A 19,667-nucleotide genomic window follows, 5' to 3' on the forward strand; every position below is an offset into this window, starting at 1 on the left:
TGTCAGTTTGATATCAGTGTCTTTGCATCAGTCAGTCTGAGACAAGACTGTCTGTCTGCGTCTGCCTTCGTTTTCTAACAGCAGCTTTGTCTGTTTATTCCTTCAATAATGTCTCACTCCTGTTGTTCCTCTAATCTGTCTCTCTGCCTCCCTCTCACCCTTTTTCTGAATACCTCTGTCTTCTTGCTCTCTCTCTCTCTCTTTCCCTCTTTCTGTACAACGCATCCTCCGTGTGTGGGAGGAGCTATAAATACCTCTGTTACCACCAACATGAATACAAACCTCTCTCTCTCCTCTCCTGCTCTCCCTCTTTCCTCCACTTCTGACTCACTGACTGTTCACTTGCTCATCCTCCCTCCATCTCTTATCCCTCTTTCCTCACCTTGGATTCATCCTCTCCTCTACCTTCCTCCCTCTTTTCTCCATTAACCTCTAATTCTCAAACCTCAAAACTCCCTTTTTGATCCTTAACAGGTGAGATTGTGGTGATGATGGGTTTGAATGAATGAATTTATTCTTAAAGTGATGAATTTCTTCATCCTTTAAGAATAAAGACAAAACACTCCAGAGTTTTGGTTTATGTTTGACATAAATACAGATTATTGATTGCATTTCTGTCTTATTAGTGTCGAATACTTGGCTCCGCAAACATTATCCAGGTAACATCACACAGCTGTCACTGACCGTGTGGGCTCAGAAATCATCATGCTCATGTAAAGTAGCTACATCTGATGGTTTCTCCTTTCCTCTGTGATGCTACCTATCCCATCTATACATGGTGGCTATCTGTGCAATAGTAAGCTAATTTAATTTATTTACACAATGCAACAGTCGTGTTTACAATGCTATAGTTATAGTATATAATAGGTCACCACTATAGACTGTGTTTGTACATATTTCCCTATAACTGCATTTCCATCTTTATGTTTGCTGTGAGAAACGCTGGTTTCAGTGTCAGAAACAAGTTGTAACCACAGGGAGACACAGGATTCCTTTGTGGGATCAGACAAGAGAAAATATATATAATATGTATATATATATATATTTAAAAAAAATATGTGATATGACATGATGTATTAATATGATCATGAAAGCTACTGGGGTTAAAGTCATGTAGTGTAGCATCATCCTGAATTTGCTGTCACAAGTTTTCACACTTGGAGACGTTTGTAACTGACCAACAAACTTCAGAGCAGCAAACATGATATAGTGGAAAGAATTGAAGAGAGTTAATACAACCATCAATAACTCAAGATTGAGGCTAACCATCAACTTAGTGCACAATTACATAAACCAGCGACTGCATATTAAGCTAGCGTCGCTGTAGAAACCGTTTCATTGCCGTCATTCTCCCAGACACAGAATATTTTCTTGGATCAATTTGTCAATTTCTTGGCGAGACTGAGCAATCAACACAATGTCCTTGAGATAAAAAAAGCGAATATATAGAAAGAATGCAAACAAGTGCACAGACACAATAACTAGCCTTTGCTTTAGCTTCACTAAGATAGCGAGACAGCCGGCTAATTAGCCTCTACATGCACCCCTTCATCAAATAAGATGTAAACAAGACAATGTTCCAATATCCCTTCACCGTTTCGCATGTAGACCGAGTGAGAGAAACAAACTAGATAAAATTACCTTGTTTATACCCAGACTCCATTTTCTCCCTCCCCCTTTTTCTCTTTATTACTGTCATCTTTCCATTCTTGTTCTCATTGATTTGTGTGTGAGCTCAAGCAGAGAGCAAGACGTGTTTATCAGTTGGACTTCCTGCCTTGATCTCTCTTCAGTTCTATCTTCCTCATATTTCTCTTACTGGCCGCAGAGACAACAAACTACACAAACGTCTGAGTCATCTTTCATTTATGTCTTTAACCCGCCTCTTGTTTCTGTCTCTATTTCCCTGCCACCTCCCTCCACCTTTCACTCATTCCCTCCCCTCCTCATCTTTTAATTCTCACTCCAATGGGCTCCACACAGGTGTCCTCACTTGATACGAATAAGGAAGCGATGATGATGGATGAAAAATGAAAATGAATACACAGTGGTTATGCTTTTCCTGTCGTTTTTCATAGTTGTTTAATTCACTGGGTTACTAGCTGTCTGGTGAATAGGAGCAGCTGGCCACATACAGCTGCTGTACGTGTACAAGCCCGTGAGTGCCTATTATTCAATTTTACTCTAAATGCATTTGTCAGGCCATGATATATTACAAAATGTGCGTGTCTGTGTGTGTGTGTGTGTGTGTGTGTGTGTACAAACCTGCCAAGGATTTCCAGCAGCTCTGCGACTCCATTGAAGTGCTCAGTTTCATATATGAACCTGAAATCAGAAACAGCATACACACACACACACACACACACACACACACACACACACACACACACACACACACACACACACACACACACACAAAGAGTGACGTTCAATGATGCATCAGACTAGGCAGCAGTTCCAACTTTCACAATAGTAAAAGCAACTAAAACATATTCTTTGCATAAAGTGAATCCATGCTTCAAAATGTCCTGATGTCCGCCTTTCCTAAAGAACTGATCAATTTCCTGCCATCTCCTGTGTAATCTCTGTGATGCTATCACGTCAGACAAACGAAAGAAAAAGAAGCACAATATGAGCTAATGAAATATGCTTGCCTTGCAGCTGTGAGGAGGCACAAACAATTACACTAAAAGCAGTTAAGTGAAGCAGAAACAGAGCTTGTTGCAGCGTCGCGCTTGAATTATATTGCAAACACAACAAAAGACACCAATTCAGCCGCACTTGGTGAAGGGGAAGAGATGAAACGTGATTGTACATCACAGCACTTTTGTTAGAATTTGATGAGATTTGTGTCACTACACAATGATTCATCTCGCAGCATAAGATGCAGGATGAAGATGCGGGGCTGTCAGAGCAAATGTGCACAGTCATGGTTGTGCATGTCTGTCCATGTGCATAAGACTGCTTTTTTTTTTTTACAAAATACCCCTTTTAGATGCAACGTGTACCATTTGGTGTTCCTACATTTTCCATTAGCCCTTGTCCTTCCTGCTGCTCATTTCTTTTTTCTTACCAGAAAGAACTTCAAATATCAGGAAGTAAAACTTATAAACTAAAATTAAGGAACTCTTGTAGGAACCAAAAGTTCTTTCAGCGCACCTTTTTCTTTGTTTCTATTGTGTCTGAAGCCCCACAAAGATTAGATAAATTGGACGGATGGCACACTGAAAAGGCAAATGCTATTTTGGAAAAGATTAGCTCCTCACCAAGCTGTCAGCCTCAACAGCCGATGATAGCCCTCAGTAACAACTGGTTTAAAGTCGCAAATTGTGTGTCGTTTAGCTTTTATGCAGGTGATATAAAAATACATCGAAAAGGTAGCAGAGGCAGTTTTTCTCCCTGTTAATGGTCTTTCTTTGTTGACTAATCTTTGATGTTAAAATGCTGTATGTACAGCGCCTTTAAGTCCTGTGCGTTGGATGGGTAGATCGCAGCCTGTTACCTGAGGAAGATGTTGTTGATCTGTTTGCGGATGTAGGCTCGGAGGCCCAGTAGTTTTCCATAGACACGGTGCAGGATGGTCTTTAGGTACTCCCTCTCCCTGGGGTCCTCACTGTCAAACAGCTCCAGCAGCTACACACAAATAAGATAATTACACACACACAAATACAGTATGTTTGTACAGTATGTCTGCACTTGTGCCTGCATTCATTCGCTAACCTCCTCACTATAACACCCAGCTCCTCCCACACTGATTTCAATATCTGAATAAACTCTTATTTTTCTTTCTCTTGTGAGAACATTTCATCATCAGAAATATATTTTTACTACCCACACAACAAAATTAATATTACATGAACTGTTTTTTCCTCATAATATCTATAACAAGAACTGTGACATCTTTAAGTCAGTTTTTTATGCATGCCCCCAAACCTAGATACCAAAACTTAAGAGCACTTGAAGAGTACAAGTAGGTGTGTTTCAAAAAATAACCTCATTTATTTATATCTTCCCATTTATTCAGATTTTAGAAACACCTTAGAGCTTTGAATCTGACAGCATTTTTCAGCAGACAAACAATATTTTTCAAGGAGGGAAAGGAGAGAGGATTACCTGCAAGACAAACTTCTGGTCGACATAGCGTTTGGCCATGGAGGGCTGGAAGTCCGGGCTCTCCAGGAAACGCAGAAAGAACTCGTACACGAGCTGGCAGAGGCAAAAACAGCAAAAGATTAGACATCTTGTGTCTCTGTGCTTGTCTTAATCATTAGTTAAGCAATTCTGAAAAATAAATCTACAGTGTATGCTTCCTATTTGCTTTGTACACATAATTCCCTATAACCGGATGAAGCTAATGGAATAAAACATATTAATTAGTAAGGTATAGTAAGACGGGGTTATTTTACCTCTGGTAGCTGTTTCCCCATGTTTTCAGGCTTAATGCTAAGCTAAGCTAACAGGCTGCACCCTGTGGCTTTATATTGATTGGACAGTTGTGAGAGTGATACCAATCTTCTCATCCAACTCTCTGCAAGAAGTCGAACAAGTGTATTTCTCAAAATGGTGCATTTTGTTTTTTAAAGCTGCTCTGGGCAACATAGCATGATTCATTCATGACTGCTACCAATGGCAACAAGAGGTGACTTCATGGAAAAATCTGAGCTCTAGAAGCCAGAAATCTTCATCTACTTATGGAGTTTACAGACAGTGACGCTTTATACCAACAGAGTGAGAAAAGGAATTGATTTGGTTTCATGAGACAGAGTGGACTTTACGCTTATGTATCGACTCATCTCTTCCTGAAGGTGCAGAAGTGACTGTACGCCACACCCAAATGTCATCTGGGACAGTCTGTTTAGAAGTGCTCCATTTTGTGATTCAGGCTGATGAAACTGTTGTGTTTTGCTAAAATCTCGCTTTAAACAGCTGCTTTAACCGATCCAAACGACCTCACTGTGTGTTTATGTGCTGATAAATGCTGAACGCTGCATTAGGAGCAACACCTGGTGGGAGCTGTGTGCATTATGGCACTGTCCGCCCTCCTAAATATAGTATATAACTTACAGTAGGGCCCATTTTTCATGGTACTTATACTGACACTGCATTGTGTTTCGCTTAAATAACAAAGCAAGTGCATCACAATAATTCCCAGAAAGGCCAAAGTCAACACATTTTGCTTAACATATCCTTTCCAAGAGCGACTGCCCTTTTCTCCCTTTACCTCAGCGAATTATGAAATTATGTAAATACGGTCATAATCTTATCATGAATTTGTGTATACGTGATGTGATGTACCTGCAGATGCGGCCAGGAGGCCTCCAGTGTTGGCTCATCTTCCTCAGGGTCAAACTCTGGATTCTCGCTGGGCGGGAGAGTCCGGAAGATATTTACCGAGATCTGGAAAACCACAACCAAGGAGGAGGAGGAGGGAAGGAAAGTAATGGGAACAGGAGGATGAAAAATAGGGTGGAAAAGATGAATGTGTGTGTGTGTGTGTGTGTGTGTGTGGGGGGGGGGTGAAATTAAAACAGGTCAGAGAGAAAAGTGAAGTGAAAAAGGAAGGGGTGGAGAGATGGAAAGAGACATTAGAACATGTCATTCCACTAATTTAAGGATAGACAAGACCTGTATTATAGGGGAAGTAAAGTGGTGCAATCAGCTGGATCAAGTTAATAAAATAGGTGTGTTAGGTGGCAGTGTTGCACTACATAGCAGGTGAAACTGTCCAGTCAAAATAAGAAACTGTTGCATCAGGTAAAAAAAAACCCAAAAAAAACATTATTTTGAAATTGTGGTTTTCACTAACTGTTTTTGGTTTCTGCGCTGTCATACACAAGTTAAGCTATTGTCGGCCATGTTTGATGCTGCTCACAGACTGTGTTATGAGAACAGCTAATAAGTTATGCAGCCTGACTGCTCGCTACGTCATGATTAATTCAACTAATGCATTTCCACTGTTTAAACGATATGGCAAAAAGCAAACATGTTAAATCCCAATGCCCCCTTTTATTCAGCAGCATTTCTCACTGTCCACCTCATATGTCTGTATTAATTAAACTTCTCACTGCAGGAGGATATTGGCTCATTTCCTATGACCATGTAAACCTCAGTTTGATTTACAAAAGGTTCAAATCTTTCTGCAACTCTTTCCTTTCGCTACGGTTAATACACCGTGTAAATACTCTCTTAACCCATCCCCACTCCTCACCCATCCTATCATGTTTCCATGCTCATTCTTTCAGAGCTTCCTAACTCACTTTCCCTCCCATCCTCCAGTCTGCCTCTCACCCTTTAGCATTCCTTTCATTATTCCACGCACAGTATCTCTTTTGTTTCTAATGTTCATGAGGTTTCATGTTCAGATTACACTGACACTTAAAGCTGCAAATAGGCCTATGCTTTTGTTGTTTTTATCCATGCTAGCCAGCGGTGGCATTGTTCGTCTGTCAGTCGGTTGGTTGGTCCAGCACTTGTGCACTACATATGTAAGTGTGACAGCAAGGTGAAAATAGTAAACAATATACCCTCTAAACATCAGCGTTGTTGTTGTGGTCATGATAGCATGCTGATGTTAGCATTTAGCTCAAAGCACTGCAGTGCCAAAGTATAGCCTCACAGAACCAATAGCACAGCTACACAGTCCTTCCTGTTTGGAGGAAAAGAACTACTGTTGTGTTTTGGTTGGTATGAATTATAGTCAATATATAACATAGTATAGAATGTAGGCCCTAATTTCCCTCTCTTTCCGCTATATTACATTCATTCTGTGGTGCTGCACTTTAGCTATGCATTTACAGTACTATCCACTAGCTCCATTATTGGTCACCTAATAATTTAAGCTTTTTTTTTAAGCTTGTGGCCACACATTAAACCAGATTCTCCTTCCTCCCCATCCTCTGTCTTATCAGCATTTTCATATCCTCTGGGTATCGTCGCTCCATAGCATAAGCTATATCCTTCTTTTCTCAATCCCTCCTTCCTCTCCTCTTCTGTATATCCTCTGGGATCTGTGGTGCTCTCTGTTGGTGTCCACACTCTCTACCACACACTCCACTCTGTCTTCCCTTTCCATCCCTCTCTTTCTCACCATCTGTGCAGCCCGTTGCTTCTGAGCACTCTTTGCAAACACTCTGTCTCTCCTTTCCTACCTTTATCTATCCATCCCTACGTTCCTCTCTCTTCTCCTCTCCTTTGTCACCGCCTTTGTTTATAGCCTCTGGAGACTCCATCACAGCTCCTCAGCTGTATACCACACTGTCTACCTTCTCTCTTTTCCTCCTTCATCCTTCCCTCCCTGCCCACCTCCTCTCTTCATCTCTTCTTGCTATGGGGTCGAGCCACCAGGTGTTGCATTTGATGAGGATTGATTCACCTGTGGAAATGTATATCTGGCTTTCTATATTCCTTCTCCCTCCATCCATTTAGCTATTGATCCACTTGCTCATCTACCACGACCGTTGTTTGTCACTGTCTGTGTTCAGATGTTCAGTTTTTGTTTTTTGGCATCTGGATACTTAGCATTTACCCATTTGTCTTTCATCAATCGTCCCAACCCCTACCCAGCCCTCTCCTCCCCTCCTACCATCTTTATAGCCTCTGGGTAGAGAGGCTCTATGAGGACTCCTCTGCTCGTGGCCACACTCTCCACCAGCTCGTTGAGCGCTGCACGTTTGATCTCCTTCCCCTTCAGGTCGGCCACGCAGTCCAGGAAATCAAACAGCACGCAGCACTGCTGCAGCTTCTTACAGAACAGGTCGTGTAACTCTGCCACCGGGGCATCTGGATGATTGAGAGGTAGGATGAAAGAAAGAGAGAGAGAGAGAGAGAGAAAGAATTAGACAAGGAGGTTAAAAGGGCAGAAAAAGGCAATACAGCTCAGCAAAATCCGATGGCGTTCCTGAAAGGAGCTTTGTGTTTGGTAGTGAATCGTTTGACAAAGAGAGAGAGTGAGAAAGCAAGCTGGAGTATACAGAGACGTATTCTACAGGCTAGGTCTTCTCTCAAAGGTAATGAGGGAAAGAGAATAGACTATAACTCTACAAACACATTTGTAAACACCGACACACACAGAGGCTACCATCCATACACACACACACACACACACACACACACACACACACACACACACACACACACACACACACACACCTTCCTCCAGAGGGCTGTGCTGTATCTCAGTCCTATTACCTGTCAGATTCGTTCTCCAGACCTGTTCATCACAATGAAACAACCTGCTGCCGGCCGTCAGATTAAAACCTTGTACCTCTGAAAACTCCACTTTTCACAGATGTAGAGAAAGTGGCTGAAACCCATGGATTACTGGACAAGTACAATGAGCTTTAAATTGATGCCACGAGCCTAAAGGGGCGTGGAACTCATCAGCTCAGCCTGTAAGAGCATCATGCAAAAAAGTTGTTGTTTTCAAAAATGAAATAAACACCATAATAGACAGTTACAGGTTTTGACAGCAGCCAAATGGGAATGCTTGGTTCTTCTTCTGGGTAACCAAAGGATTGATGACTCAATTGCTAAATATAGCAGTGAAATATCCAAGATTTTAGATCCTTGTATGATTGAGATGTATGTGAAGCTGGTAACATATTATATAATATATGCTCTATATTTAGATAAATGATATAAAAATACACAAAAAAAGAGCTTGAACACCTTTGGCCATCATGTTAGTGTTTTGAAGGTGCACACCACGCATTTAGAGAGACCTGGTAGCAAAGAACACTCAGACCAGCCATAACCAGTGGAAAAATCCTGCACGTAAACTGAAAAACAGCAATGATTGGCACAGCACTGACAGCTAAATCCAGCCTCTACCTAACAAATTTACTGTAGGTAAAGCTGGGATTCAACAGTATCCTCCAGTCTGCATGTCAAAGTCTCCTTGAACAAGACGGTGAACCCCTGAACCGCCCCTGATCATCAGTGTGTGTCAGATAGAAAATGTGCTGTGTTGAATGTGTGTAAATGGGTGAATGTGTCTTGTAGTGTAAAGCGCATTCAGTGGTCGATAAGACTAGAAAAACATTATATAAGTGCAGTTCATTTACCATTAATAAGAACACCTTGTGGGTTCAGCGGGCATTTTCACAACCTAACATCCCAAACGTTGGTCTTAGTAATGCTGTGTAACTGATGTATATGGCAGGGCAGAAGTTAATGATGTATTAACCATAAATAAAGCCATTAGTTACAACTTTTAAACCCTTTAAAGGGCTGCCTTGTTTTTCTTTATAGCACTGGAAATGTTCATAATAAACAGTTTTAAGTGGGAAATAAAGAGTCTTTGCAGCTCTAGGTCTGTACACGAAACCCCTGTTGAGGTTTAGACAGAGTTTTTTCAGATGATGAAGCCATTTGCTCATATTTTCAGTGAAAAGTATGAGGGCTGCTTTAGGCTGTATAGGTGGACCTTGTAACTCAGTGCAGTTCTAGCCTTGTGCAAATAATCTCCCTCTGTCAGAGCAAGACAATGGAGCTTTACCAAGAGGATACAATGGCTGCATGGGAAGCAGTCTAGACTAACTGTGCAGTTGGAAGGCGGATGATCCAAGGCTCCCTCAAACACACACACATACACAAACATAGCAGGAGCGGATTAGATTTAACCCTTCTTAACCCCTAGGTGGGAATCTCAGGAGGGGTAAGGAGGTGGGGGGGGGGGGGGACGACTGACTGGTGATGCAATACCTGTCAAAGCTAACCTCCCTTTTCACTCTTATACATGTGGACACTTGCATCAGGGCTTACTGCATAATAATTATACATTGTATATTTGGACATTAAAAAAGCTTTAAGACATGTTATCTGGTAGTCGTTGTCAATGTTAATTGAATGTAATGTAAGTGATTTAATGTGTTAAATATAGATTTTGCTACGCCTTTCTTAAGAGGAATAAGTATTCTTACATGGTGCCGAAAGGCTCAAAGTAGAAGCAAACGAACAAAAGACGAGGACTGCCCTTTGCTCGATGTGTCGAGGCGCAGGACACACGCTCTTTTGAGACCATTGAAAGTGGCTTTTCTTCTACCAATTATGACTAACAATGCTACTAGATGGTGATGTAGCAAAGATTATAATCCTCATGTTTTGACCAGTTCATGACATGACCTGCATAAACTTTTCTTTGATTTCCTTTAAGCCCATTTTAAACCCAGTGTTGACGTCCATGAGCCGCTTCATCGAGTTGCGCTGAGCAATAAAATCATGCAAACTTTTTGGTCACGCAGTCATCAAAGAGTTCACACGATTTTCTGAGTGAAAAGTTAAAGAGGGTGAACCATTTCTCCTGACTTTGCGGGGAGAATAAATGTGAGTCTAAAATGTGCAAGGTGACCACAAACCCCCTCTGTAATCATGTCTTCTGGCTGTTGAGATAGCTGCAGCCTCAATCTTTTCATCCTCCTCACCCTCCATCACTCCTCACTCTCTTTCTATCATTTTCTCCATTCTCTCTCTACCACTCTATTTTCCCTTTCCCTCCCTTGCTTTGCCCCTTCCTAATCTACTCCTTCACATCACTTCGTCCTCTCCTGATTTCTCAAAGCCCCCCCCCCCTTTTTCTCTGTCTTCTGCCCTCCCTCCCTCCTGTTCTCCATCTGTAGACAGACTGTGAAGGTGAAATCTAATCCATTTTTAATGGAGAGTAATTGTATGAAGATGTGCCGTGCTGGGACTGAGAAAGAAGAACAGAGCGAGGTGAAAAGAAAAAGGGACAGAAAAACTGCATATGAGCACTGTGTGGAGAAAGAGAGCGAGATAGGAGGTGAGAAAAAGGAGAGGGCCGATGAAGGGAATGAAGGGACTTGCTGGGTCATGTGAGAGCAAGTGTGAGAGAGTGAAGGGAGAGAAAATGAAAGACACAGACTCACATTATGAGACAGTGGAGAAACCAAACTGAGGTAATACTGAGTGAAGTGAATTTCAGGTTTCCTTTTGGCTGCACTATCATTAGGTCAACGCAGGTCGCTCCAGACTCATTCATTCAAAGCAGATTTTAATATCATGTCAGTGCAGTGATTACAATATTAACTAAGAGCTTAATCACACTGAGCGAGTCACTGATGACTGAGCTATTTTCATGTTTCTGACAATCCAAATTAGTATTTGGAATAACTGCCGAGCTGTGACCATAAAACTTAAAATGCGACATTATATGCGCGCAGTTAAATTTTACGTCTTTATTTATTTACTTTTATGAACTCCGAAAGTCCCTTGAGATTTAACATGGCTCACCATTACCAAAGTTACATGACCACAATTATAAAAGCATGTAAAAACAGTTAGGTACAGCAGGCATACAACACACAGGGCAGCCTAAGAAAAGCAATTACATTCGTCATTTAATTTATTATAAACACTAATCAGTGCTAACACAAAGTGGCTGGAGCTGTGTATTATTGCTAATGTTCTTCGATGACAAGTGTGTAAATAAACACACACACCTAAAAAGTATAATTTATTACGCTGTTTTTTTCTTTTAAAAGCTGCGCTAATCAGTTTTTGACTCAATATCTTTATTAACAATTAATCTAAAGGTCACTCTTACTGACAAACTCACAGGGAATGACCACCCGACACTGCAGTCCCCTTCCATTCTACAGAGCGTTTTAGCTTCTTTCAGCTAATTGCTTTGGTTTTATGGCCCTCAACTTTAAAGTTTACTGTCAGTTCACCGGCACCTCTCTCATCTGTTTTGAGTGAAAAAGCTCTGATAAACCCATTGCACACTACGTGTCCAGCACCAAACAACAGACAGCCAAAGTTATTCACTAGCTAACTTTGAGACCAATTAGCTAAAGCAGCTAAAAGGAGAGCGAACAGGGGACTTACATTCACCATGTGGAGAGAAACATGACTCGCAATGAGTGGTGATGTTAATCCATGTCTGCTGCAGATGTAAACTGTAAACTGCTCGCTAACACATTCCCCACATCAAGTGTAGAAGGTGATACTATATGAATTTTGTGTTTAGAGCTGGAACTTCTGCCCCCAAGGGCAAATATATTAAAGTTGAATATATGAATGCTACTTAATACTTTAATGTAACTAGCAGATTTCATGATAAGATATACAAGAAAAAAATAAGTTAGAAAATAGTAATATCTTCACTCAAGCAATTTGTTATGTAGATGATATTGTGTAATTCTTGTGAAGTATTAAAAAGTCAACAAGTATGTTTTGCTCACAGAAGGCCAAAGATAACTCCAACCTGCATGTCAAGTTATGTCAACCTCATTTTATACTGTATAACGTAGATACAGTGTATCGTTGGGAGCTCCCCTCTCCACAGAGGGCTGGGGGTGCAGTAGAAGGTGGAAGTGGGCAAAAAGCAATTAAGAAATGTCATGCAACATAACATGACAAAAAAGAGGTAAGTCCAACAAAACGGGGCTAATAAAAAGTCTGAAAGAAGTCCTTCACATTGTTTAAAGACCAATGGGACACAGGTCACAAATGCAGTCCAGAAAGCTTCTTTTCACTTTAACTTTTATAGATACATAAGTGGATCTGAGGAGTGCTGTATGATGTCATTTGCTAGTAAATAACAAAATATTAAATTGGCAGATTTTAAGTGGAGTCTGGTGAGAAAAGATCTTCCCCTGAATGAACTGTTTCAGATTAACAGGCTACTTTTCTTTCAAAACGTCAAATAATTGAGATTTGAAATGACAAAATATTGCATTTATACCATTTATAAAAACCATCAATGTGTTTTTTTATTAGTTTTCTTTTCCAATTTTGATACTCTGTGGCACTCAGCCCCAAGCCCATTGGTTCCTAATAATGATGTAAACCTTTGAAAATGTATCAAGTATATATTTCCATTATTTTTTTATTTTTTTATTTTTTTTTTTTTTAAAAAGGATCAGTAATTTCCTAAAACAGCTAGGCACTAACTCCTCACAAGCGATACTTGAACAGGAGTAAATAGTGCATTTGTTGGGACTATTTTCAGCCGTAAATTAATATACATTTGGTACTATAAGTGAGTATTTACAGCAGCAGGACAGTGTATGTTTATGACTATATTCACAGTAATGAAGGGACATGTGATTTTAATAGTTAGGCTCAATGGCACAGAGGAATAATCGATATCAGGCTTTGGATACACAGACAATACTTAGTTTTGATCTTTCAATGGGATTTGTTGACCAATCAGAAAAATATAGAATATCTCCAGACTCATCCTTTAAACAGACAGAAAAGGAAAAGATAGAAGATGATGAAAAAAACAAAAAGACGACCTTTAACACAGAGAGGGAGAAGACAGCATGTGATGTAGAAAAGATGGTGAGAGTGAGAGGAGAGCAGAGGGGTGGATGGATTTGGTAAAAGGAGCAGCAACATATACAACTGAGCGGTGCCAAGCAGCCTGCATCAAAACACACACACACACACACACACACACACACACACACACACACACACACACACACACAGCTGCACAACTCTAAATATAGTCCTGCTGGAAAGAGACACGGAGAGGAGAGGGAGAATCTGGGGAGGAAAGAGGAGGGAGGAGAGGGGAGCGGTATAGGGTTAAAAGATGACATCATGCCCCTCCATCACGAGGAACCTCCCTTCTTTTCCTCCCTTGCTCCCTCTCTTCACCCCCTCCATCTCCTCCACCCATCCATCTCTCCGAGGCTTTTTTTTTTTTTTTTTTAATGAGCAAGCACCGCTCTAGTCTTTAAATAACAGTTATTCTGTTTGGGGCCGAGTGTGTGACTGAGCGAGAGACAGAAAGAGAGGAGGACAGCTTCTGTTTTAGCTACCATCCAAGCCGCCTCTGCACCTCTGTCATTAAGCACACACTGATGCTCAATGCACAGATACAGTGACGCAGAGAGGGAGATGGGAGGGGAGGGGAAAGGGGAGAAAGAGGCAGATAAAGAAAAGAAAGACACAGTTATAAATAGTAGAAGGAGCTACAGCAGCCATCAGAAGTGAGACGCCATGCAGCGTAAAAGTCAGGGCAATATAAATATCACCTTAAGGGGTTTAAGTCACACGCTGTGAGTCCATCTCGAAATAATCTAATCCTCCTGAAAACACACGATCTATCCACCACACGACAAACTGTCTAGGAAACATGTACAACCCATTATCCATCACCCTGCTCATAAACAGCACGATTAGAAAGAGGGATGAGGAGGGATGTTATCGTGTGTGATTGACTACCTCCTCCTCCTGTCGCCCCATCTTCAGATTTTCAAGAAGACTGAGGAGTAAACAGCAATTTACCTGCTGAGAAAGAACAGGACGAATCATCCTGCTGCTTTAAATTAGAGCAGGAAATTCTTGGAAGTAGTCACTTGGTGATGGTACTGAGAATAGGTAATGAGACCGGGCCGGGGATTAGCATATGACATGTAAATAGAGCTGTACGTTACTGATAATCAAGTCTATCCTGCCGACAGAGCAGGAGAGAAAACGAGCACATTTTTGGACAGGTTTGTGTTCTGTGCTGAGGATGTGGTGTTTTATTCCGCTCAGTGAGCTTGTCTGTCTGTCAGCGGGAGATCTCACCAAATTATGAACAGATTTTCATGACATTTGGCGCACGGATCGGTCCCGCACCAATTCATTATATTTTCATACTTATCTGGATGTGGATATTTCCGCTTTACTTGAGTTTACTTCTACAGGATGTTTGTAAGGGTCAAATTAACCTCAAATAAAATTTTTGGGATGAGACAAAATATTGGGCGATTAGTGATTATTGCAAAACTCAGAATTACATTCAGTGACAATGTTTTTATGGTTATTTTGTCAATACCAACTACATACGACAACTACAGAGTGGTTCTGGTTAAGGAAACATTCTGGATGTGGCACATAAACAATGGTTAAGGTTAAAGCTGCACTTATCAATATTTTATTATAACAATAGATCAAATGACTGTGTGTAATGTGAAACGGGTGAAATTATCAAAAGGAACCTGCAGTTCCGTAGTTATATATCTCAGGAGTTAGTGGAGACCAATACAGAGCTGAGTGAATATTGGATTAATAATTATCAGATGGAAAAAACATGACTGAGAATGAATGAAAGGCCCAATCCCAATGTCCCCCCTCACAGACCCACAGACCTGGAGGCGCGGTCACGGTACATTCGTGAGCCGTCCCGCTGTCAAACCATCCAGGGCATGAGGGGCTCCTCTTGCAGACATTTTGAGCCCTTTATGCACACTTTCCCTAAGTCCGCATTTCTGCAGACTTTGCCCGAGGAAATTACCCAAAGTTCATAGCGTTGTGACATTAAACACGGGCAAACAACGACCATAAAACGCAAGAAGTAATAAGATAGAAGAACGGTTAACAAACAAGCATGAAAGGAACGAACCCTAATGTTAACATCACAGGAAAAATGACAGTATGAAGACAGAGCTCACTGTGATTCAGAGCCAGAACTGTGTGAGTTATTTGTCCTATGATGCCATGATGATGAATTCCAAATATCCAAATTGGATCAGATCTGTGTAAATAAACAACTTTTTGCTAACAAGTTCGCCATATTAACTTTATAAAGATGAAATGGCCGGAAAAAATCAGTTAATACAGCTTAAACTCAAGGTCCACTGTCTGTCTATCAATGCTTTCAACTGCATCTCATCGTCCTCATCACCAAATTGAAGCTTGGCTCAGTTGTCTTCACGTCACCCGAGTGTGGAAGTTCTGTCATGTGATGGCAACGTGAGGAAAACATAATATAACTTCACTTCGCGAATGAAAACTGGGAGATTTGGTTGACAGCTTAAAAAAAAAAAAAAAAAAGTTGAAGTGTTTTTTCTTGAAGATTATTCTGTGACAGACAGAGACTGAATTTCAAAATGCTGCAGGATGTTTGCAGGGTCAATATCAATTGCACATAAAATTACAGGAATGATGTTCTCGGATTCAGTGTTGATGGACAATTGTGCTTACTGGCAAGCTTCTAGTTTTAAAGAATGTGACAATTATCTTTTTCTCCTATTTTTCAGGCCAAAAACACTGCGATGAAATTCTGATTAGCATAAAATAAGACATAATTATAAAGCCACTCTCCTCAATTTTTGATCCTCCCTATTGAGGAGCGCCACAAACCGTGAGTTTTATTCCAAATTAAGATGTCGACCATCTGAAAAATAGAAACGATTGAAGTTAAGCTCGTGAATGAATAACAATGAAAGTGACAGCAACTATATCTGAGGACCTTTGCTTAAAAACAGCACTGTACTTAGATGGCAGTGAATTTCAAAAACATGGCAGAAAGTTTTTATAGGGTGCGTAGACAGAAAAGTCTGAGACAAAGGCTGCAAGAGAAGCTAAGTCATGGGAAAAGATTAAGTGGCGCACTAAACCCATCTTTAAATAATCCCATGTTACTAATTATACACATTTCCAACACACAGCATAATGAACAGAGACCAGCTGGGCGTTACAGGCTGTGGTTCAGATCTATTGTCTGGGCTGTTTTTGTCGCTGACTCTACCTATAATCAGCTGAATCACTATCAATGAATAGATTTTCCATTAATATCAATAAAATCTGAGCATTTTATCTGAAAGTCCAGAGTCTCCTTGACCGCAGGGTGGCTTTCAGGAATTTAAGATATTAAAATTCTCCTTCGAAAGCAATATTTGCCGTGTGAGATGTAAACACAAATTGGAGACAGTGAGTAAACAAATATGGGAGACGCTTATCCCAGCTGGAGACATCCTCAACATTTGATTAGCAGCTTTGTACCCCTCACTTGTTGAATAATAATCTGTTGATTTGCTCTAGTGTATACATCAGACATGGTGCTTTTCCACGCTGTGCTATGTGTCACAAACAGGGAAATGTGATAAATGGAGAGAAAAAAAAAAAGAATCGCACATTTTCTTGATTAAGCATGTTTTGTTTTGTTTTTTAAGATGGTTCTGATTTATTGCAACTGGTAAAAAAAAAAAAAAAAAAAAAAACACCCTGTCCAGCAAATATCATTTCAATATCCCATCTAAAACAAGTCTTCCTGCACAAATTCCATCAAGACTGAGTCACAACGCGTCACCTCTGCATGTCCTGTATTTGATTGTCTTTGTTTTCTCAGCTTTGCACTGCCTCAGAACCACAAGAGCATATTTAATAGTGAACATCTGCGAAGATGAAACTTGCTGGTGATTGAATCAGAGAGCTTATTTGCCCAAGCTTCAGTCTACTCCTTCAAGAATCATCTCTTTCTTCGGTGACACAGCAGCAGCGATTGTGATGATTGCATCGCTGGCCGTTTCATTACACTCTCTCCTCAGCAATATCCCAATATCCTCTGCCTTTATTTTTTTTTCTTTTTCTTTTTTATCTCTCCTCCTCCCACTGCTCCTCCTCCACCTGTCAACATAATGTTCAGTCATTTCCTCTTTCCTCATCCACTCCATTTCTTTCATCACGCGCCTCACTTTCTCCCCCACTCTCCCGCTTAATTGATCTGAGACAGTCAGAGCAAAAACTACTTTGTGCCTTCTGTAACCTAACACCAGGCCCATCCACCCAGCCTCTCCCTTACACACACACACACACACACACACACTCATTCAATCTCTCACATACAATCTGTGTGAGAAGGTGGCTGTTTTACAGTAAACAGCACGTTTGAAACTGGGCGTGCCTGACATTCATTATTATATCATAATGTGAACAAACACATGCTGGACAAATAAAAATAAAAAAAACACACAGATTAATATGCGGGATAGCTCATGGGAGGTTCAGTTACATGTTGCATTGACAAAATGTCCTTTGTGACAAATAACAGCATCTAAGGAAATGAGAGCAATGATATCTAAGCAGGAAAATACACCTGAAATACACCAGGGTCTCTGTCAGACACAATAACATCAGTTTTTTACCATGTGCTTCACCATGTCTGCAGTGTTTCACTGTTGCATCATAGAGTACACTATAAAAGTTTTATCTTTTGACATCATTACTCACTGTTCTTCAGGAGGAAATTTTAGTTTTAAAATCAAGACAGTCTAATGTGGAAGGTTTGCAAAGTGTAGGTACAGTACTGCTGTATAACGGACATTACTGGACTTTATGACTCTCCTCTACTAGTGCTACAGTTACACTGAGCACTGACCGCTATCCCATAATCACTAATTGGCATAAGTTCACTTTTACCATCATTTTACTGTAACAGAAAACAGTTAGCACTTGAAACCAACTCCTCAAAGATTTTCTTTTTATCAAATTAAAGCATGGTCTTATCACAAAGTGGCACAGCAAAATTCATTCTTGCATCTTCACACATCACTACAGCTTTCAAAGCTAAGTAGCTTGCTAGCTAGGTTGTTTTGCTTGCTAACTGTTGCTGCCAGTTAGCAAGCGAACATCAGTGCAATGAACAGCACAATGTATCTGATGTGCAACAACAGCTTCCTCTACTTCAGCAGTACTTAAGCAGTACCCCCCCCCCCCCCAAAAAAAGGTCAGCAACATACCTGAACTCGACACAAAACACTCACAGATTTTGCTCCTTGTGATGGCCGTACCCACAAGCACACAATTTAAATAGATTACGGTAATATTCATCCAGTCTCACCACACTTACAAACATGCAAACTCAAACAGGTTTCACATACAGCCCCACAGCATTATCACAGGTTTCTTTGCAGTCACTTTAAGTTACATAAAACACAGTTTGTTTGGTTTAGAACTTGGTTTATTGTAATATTTTTGACCCCACACCGTGCTCTAAATGAGGCACGCACAGTCGGTTTACATTGTTCTGTCATTACCAGTTCGAATAAGCTGAATTAATTCAATTGTTTGTCTTTGAGTTACCGTGTCTGCTGTGTCAGTCCTCCTTCCTGGTTTGGCCAAAAGAGGTGGCTGAGGGTGGAGCCCACTTAAAAACAGAGGCCAGAGAAATGGAGCAGACCAAAGGCTGCATCAGCATTTGGGGGGGGGGGTTGTTTCTGGCTATTAGGTTTAGTTATTGCCTGTGTTGTTTTCCCCCTTTTTGTTTTCTAATGAGCTGATCAGCCACTATATGTATCCCCTCTGTCTCATTCTGTTAGGTCAGTTAGTTGAGTTGAGTTTCTGTTTCGTTAGCAGTATTTTTTGAGTATCTTTCTGTCTGGTTGCCCTCTTTTAAGGGCCCAGTTATTTACTGAAGTTGCTTATTTTCATTCATTTGTATGTTTGGACATTTTGGGTAAAATAAAACCCTTCTTTTGAAAAGGGAACCTGTGCTCGCTTGTCTTTTGACCCTAACACAAATCTATCCAGTGCGGTGACATTGACATTTAAAAGCTTTCTTCACCACCTCCTTGTACCTTTACAAGGCTGGTGCTGTATGTCCTTAACCTTATAGTCCATTCTCTCTCCATTCGGTCTTTAAGATTTCATAATGTGCATGTCTGACGGCATGTTTTGCTTCTAATCCCTTCTTTGTTAGTGAGTACATTATGAAACACAAGCAGCAGTGTATTTTTGTTCTTTTGAGAACAGCACTGGGAGCATTTTAAATGCATTTCCTTTTATTTCATAGAAACAGAAGGATTGCAAATGCAGCCTCTGACGTGGTAAACAGCATCCAGTGTGCTGATAGCATAATCAGGCAAATGTTTAGGTGTAATACTCCAAGAAAGCCTGGTTACAAAAAGATGGACTACTTGCTGCTCTGC

General features: G+C 40.7%; 1 protein-coding gene across 1 annotated transcript in view; it reads right to left on the bottom strand.

Annotated features, from left to right (window-relative positions):
* The window catches only part of ppp2r5b (protein phosphatase 2 regulatory subunit B'beta), a 36,842-nt gene that overhangs the window by 9,515 nt on the left and 7,660 nt on the right, over nucleotides 1-19,667 (bottom strand). Inside the window, exons 2-6 of the mRNA XM_022758355.1 lie at nucleotides 7,583-7,779; nucleotides 5,296-5,397; nucleotides 4,114-4,206; nucleotides 3,503-3,633; nucleotides 2,266-2,325 (exon numbers count right to left, since the gene is read on the bottom strand). Coding sequence (XP_022614076.1) covers nucleotides 2,266-2,325; nucleotides 3,503-3,633; nucleotides 4,114-4,206; nucleotides 5,296-5,397; nucleotides 7,583-7,779 — 583 coding nt within the window. The remainder of the gene's footprint in view (nucleotides 1-2,265; nucleotides 2,326-3,502; nucleotides 3,634-4,113; nucleotides 4,207-5,295; nucleotides 5,398-7,582; nucleotides 7,780-19,667) is intronic.

This window comes from Seriola dumerili, unplaced genomic scaffold (genome assembly GCF_002260705.1).
Source record: "Seriola dumerili isolate Sdu_G_001 unplaced genomic scaffold, Sdu_1.0 BDQW01000295.1, whole genome shotgun sequence".
Lineage (NCBI taxonomy): Eukaryota > Metazoa > Chordata > Actinopteri > Carangiformes > Carangidae > Seriola > Seriola dumerili.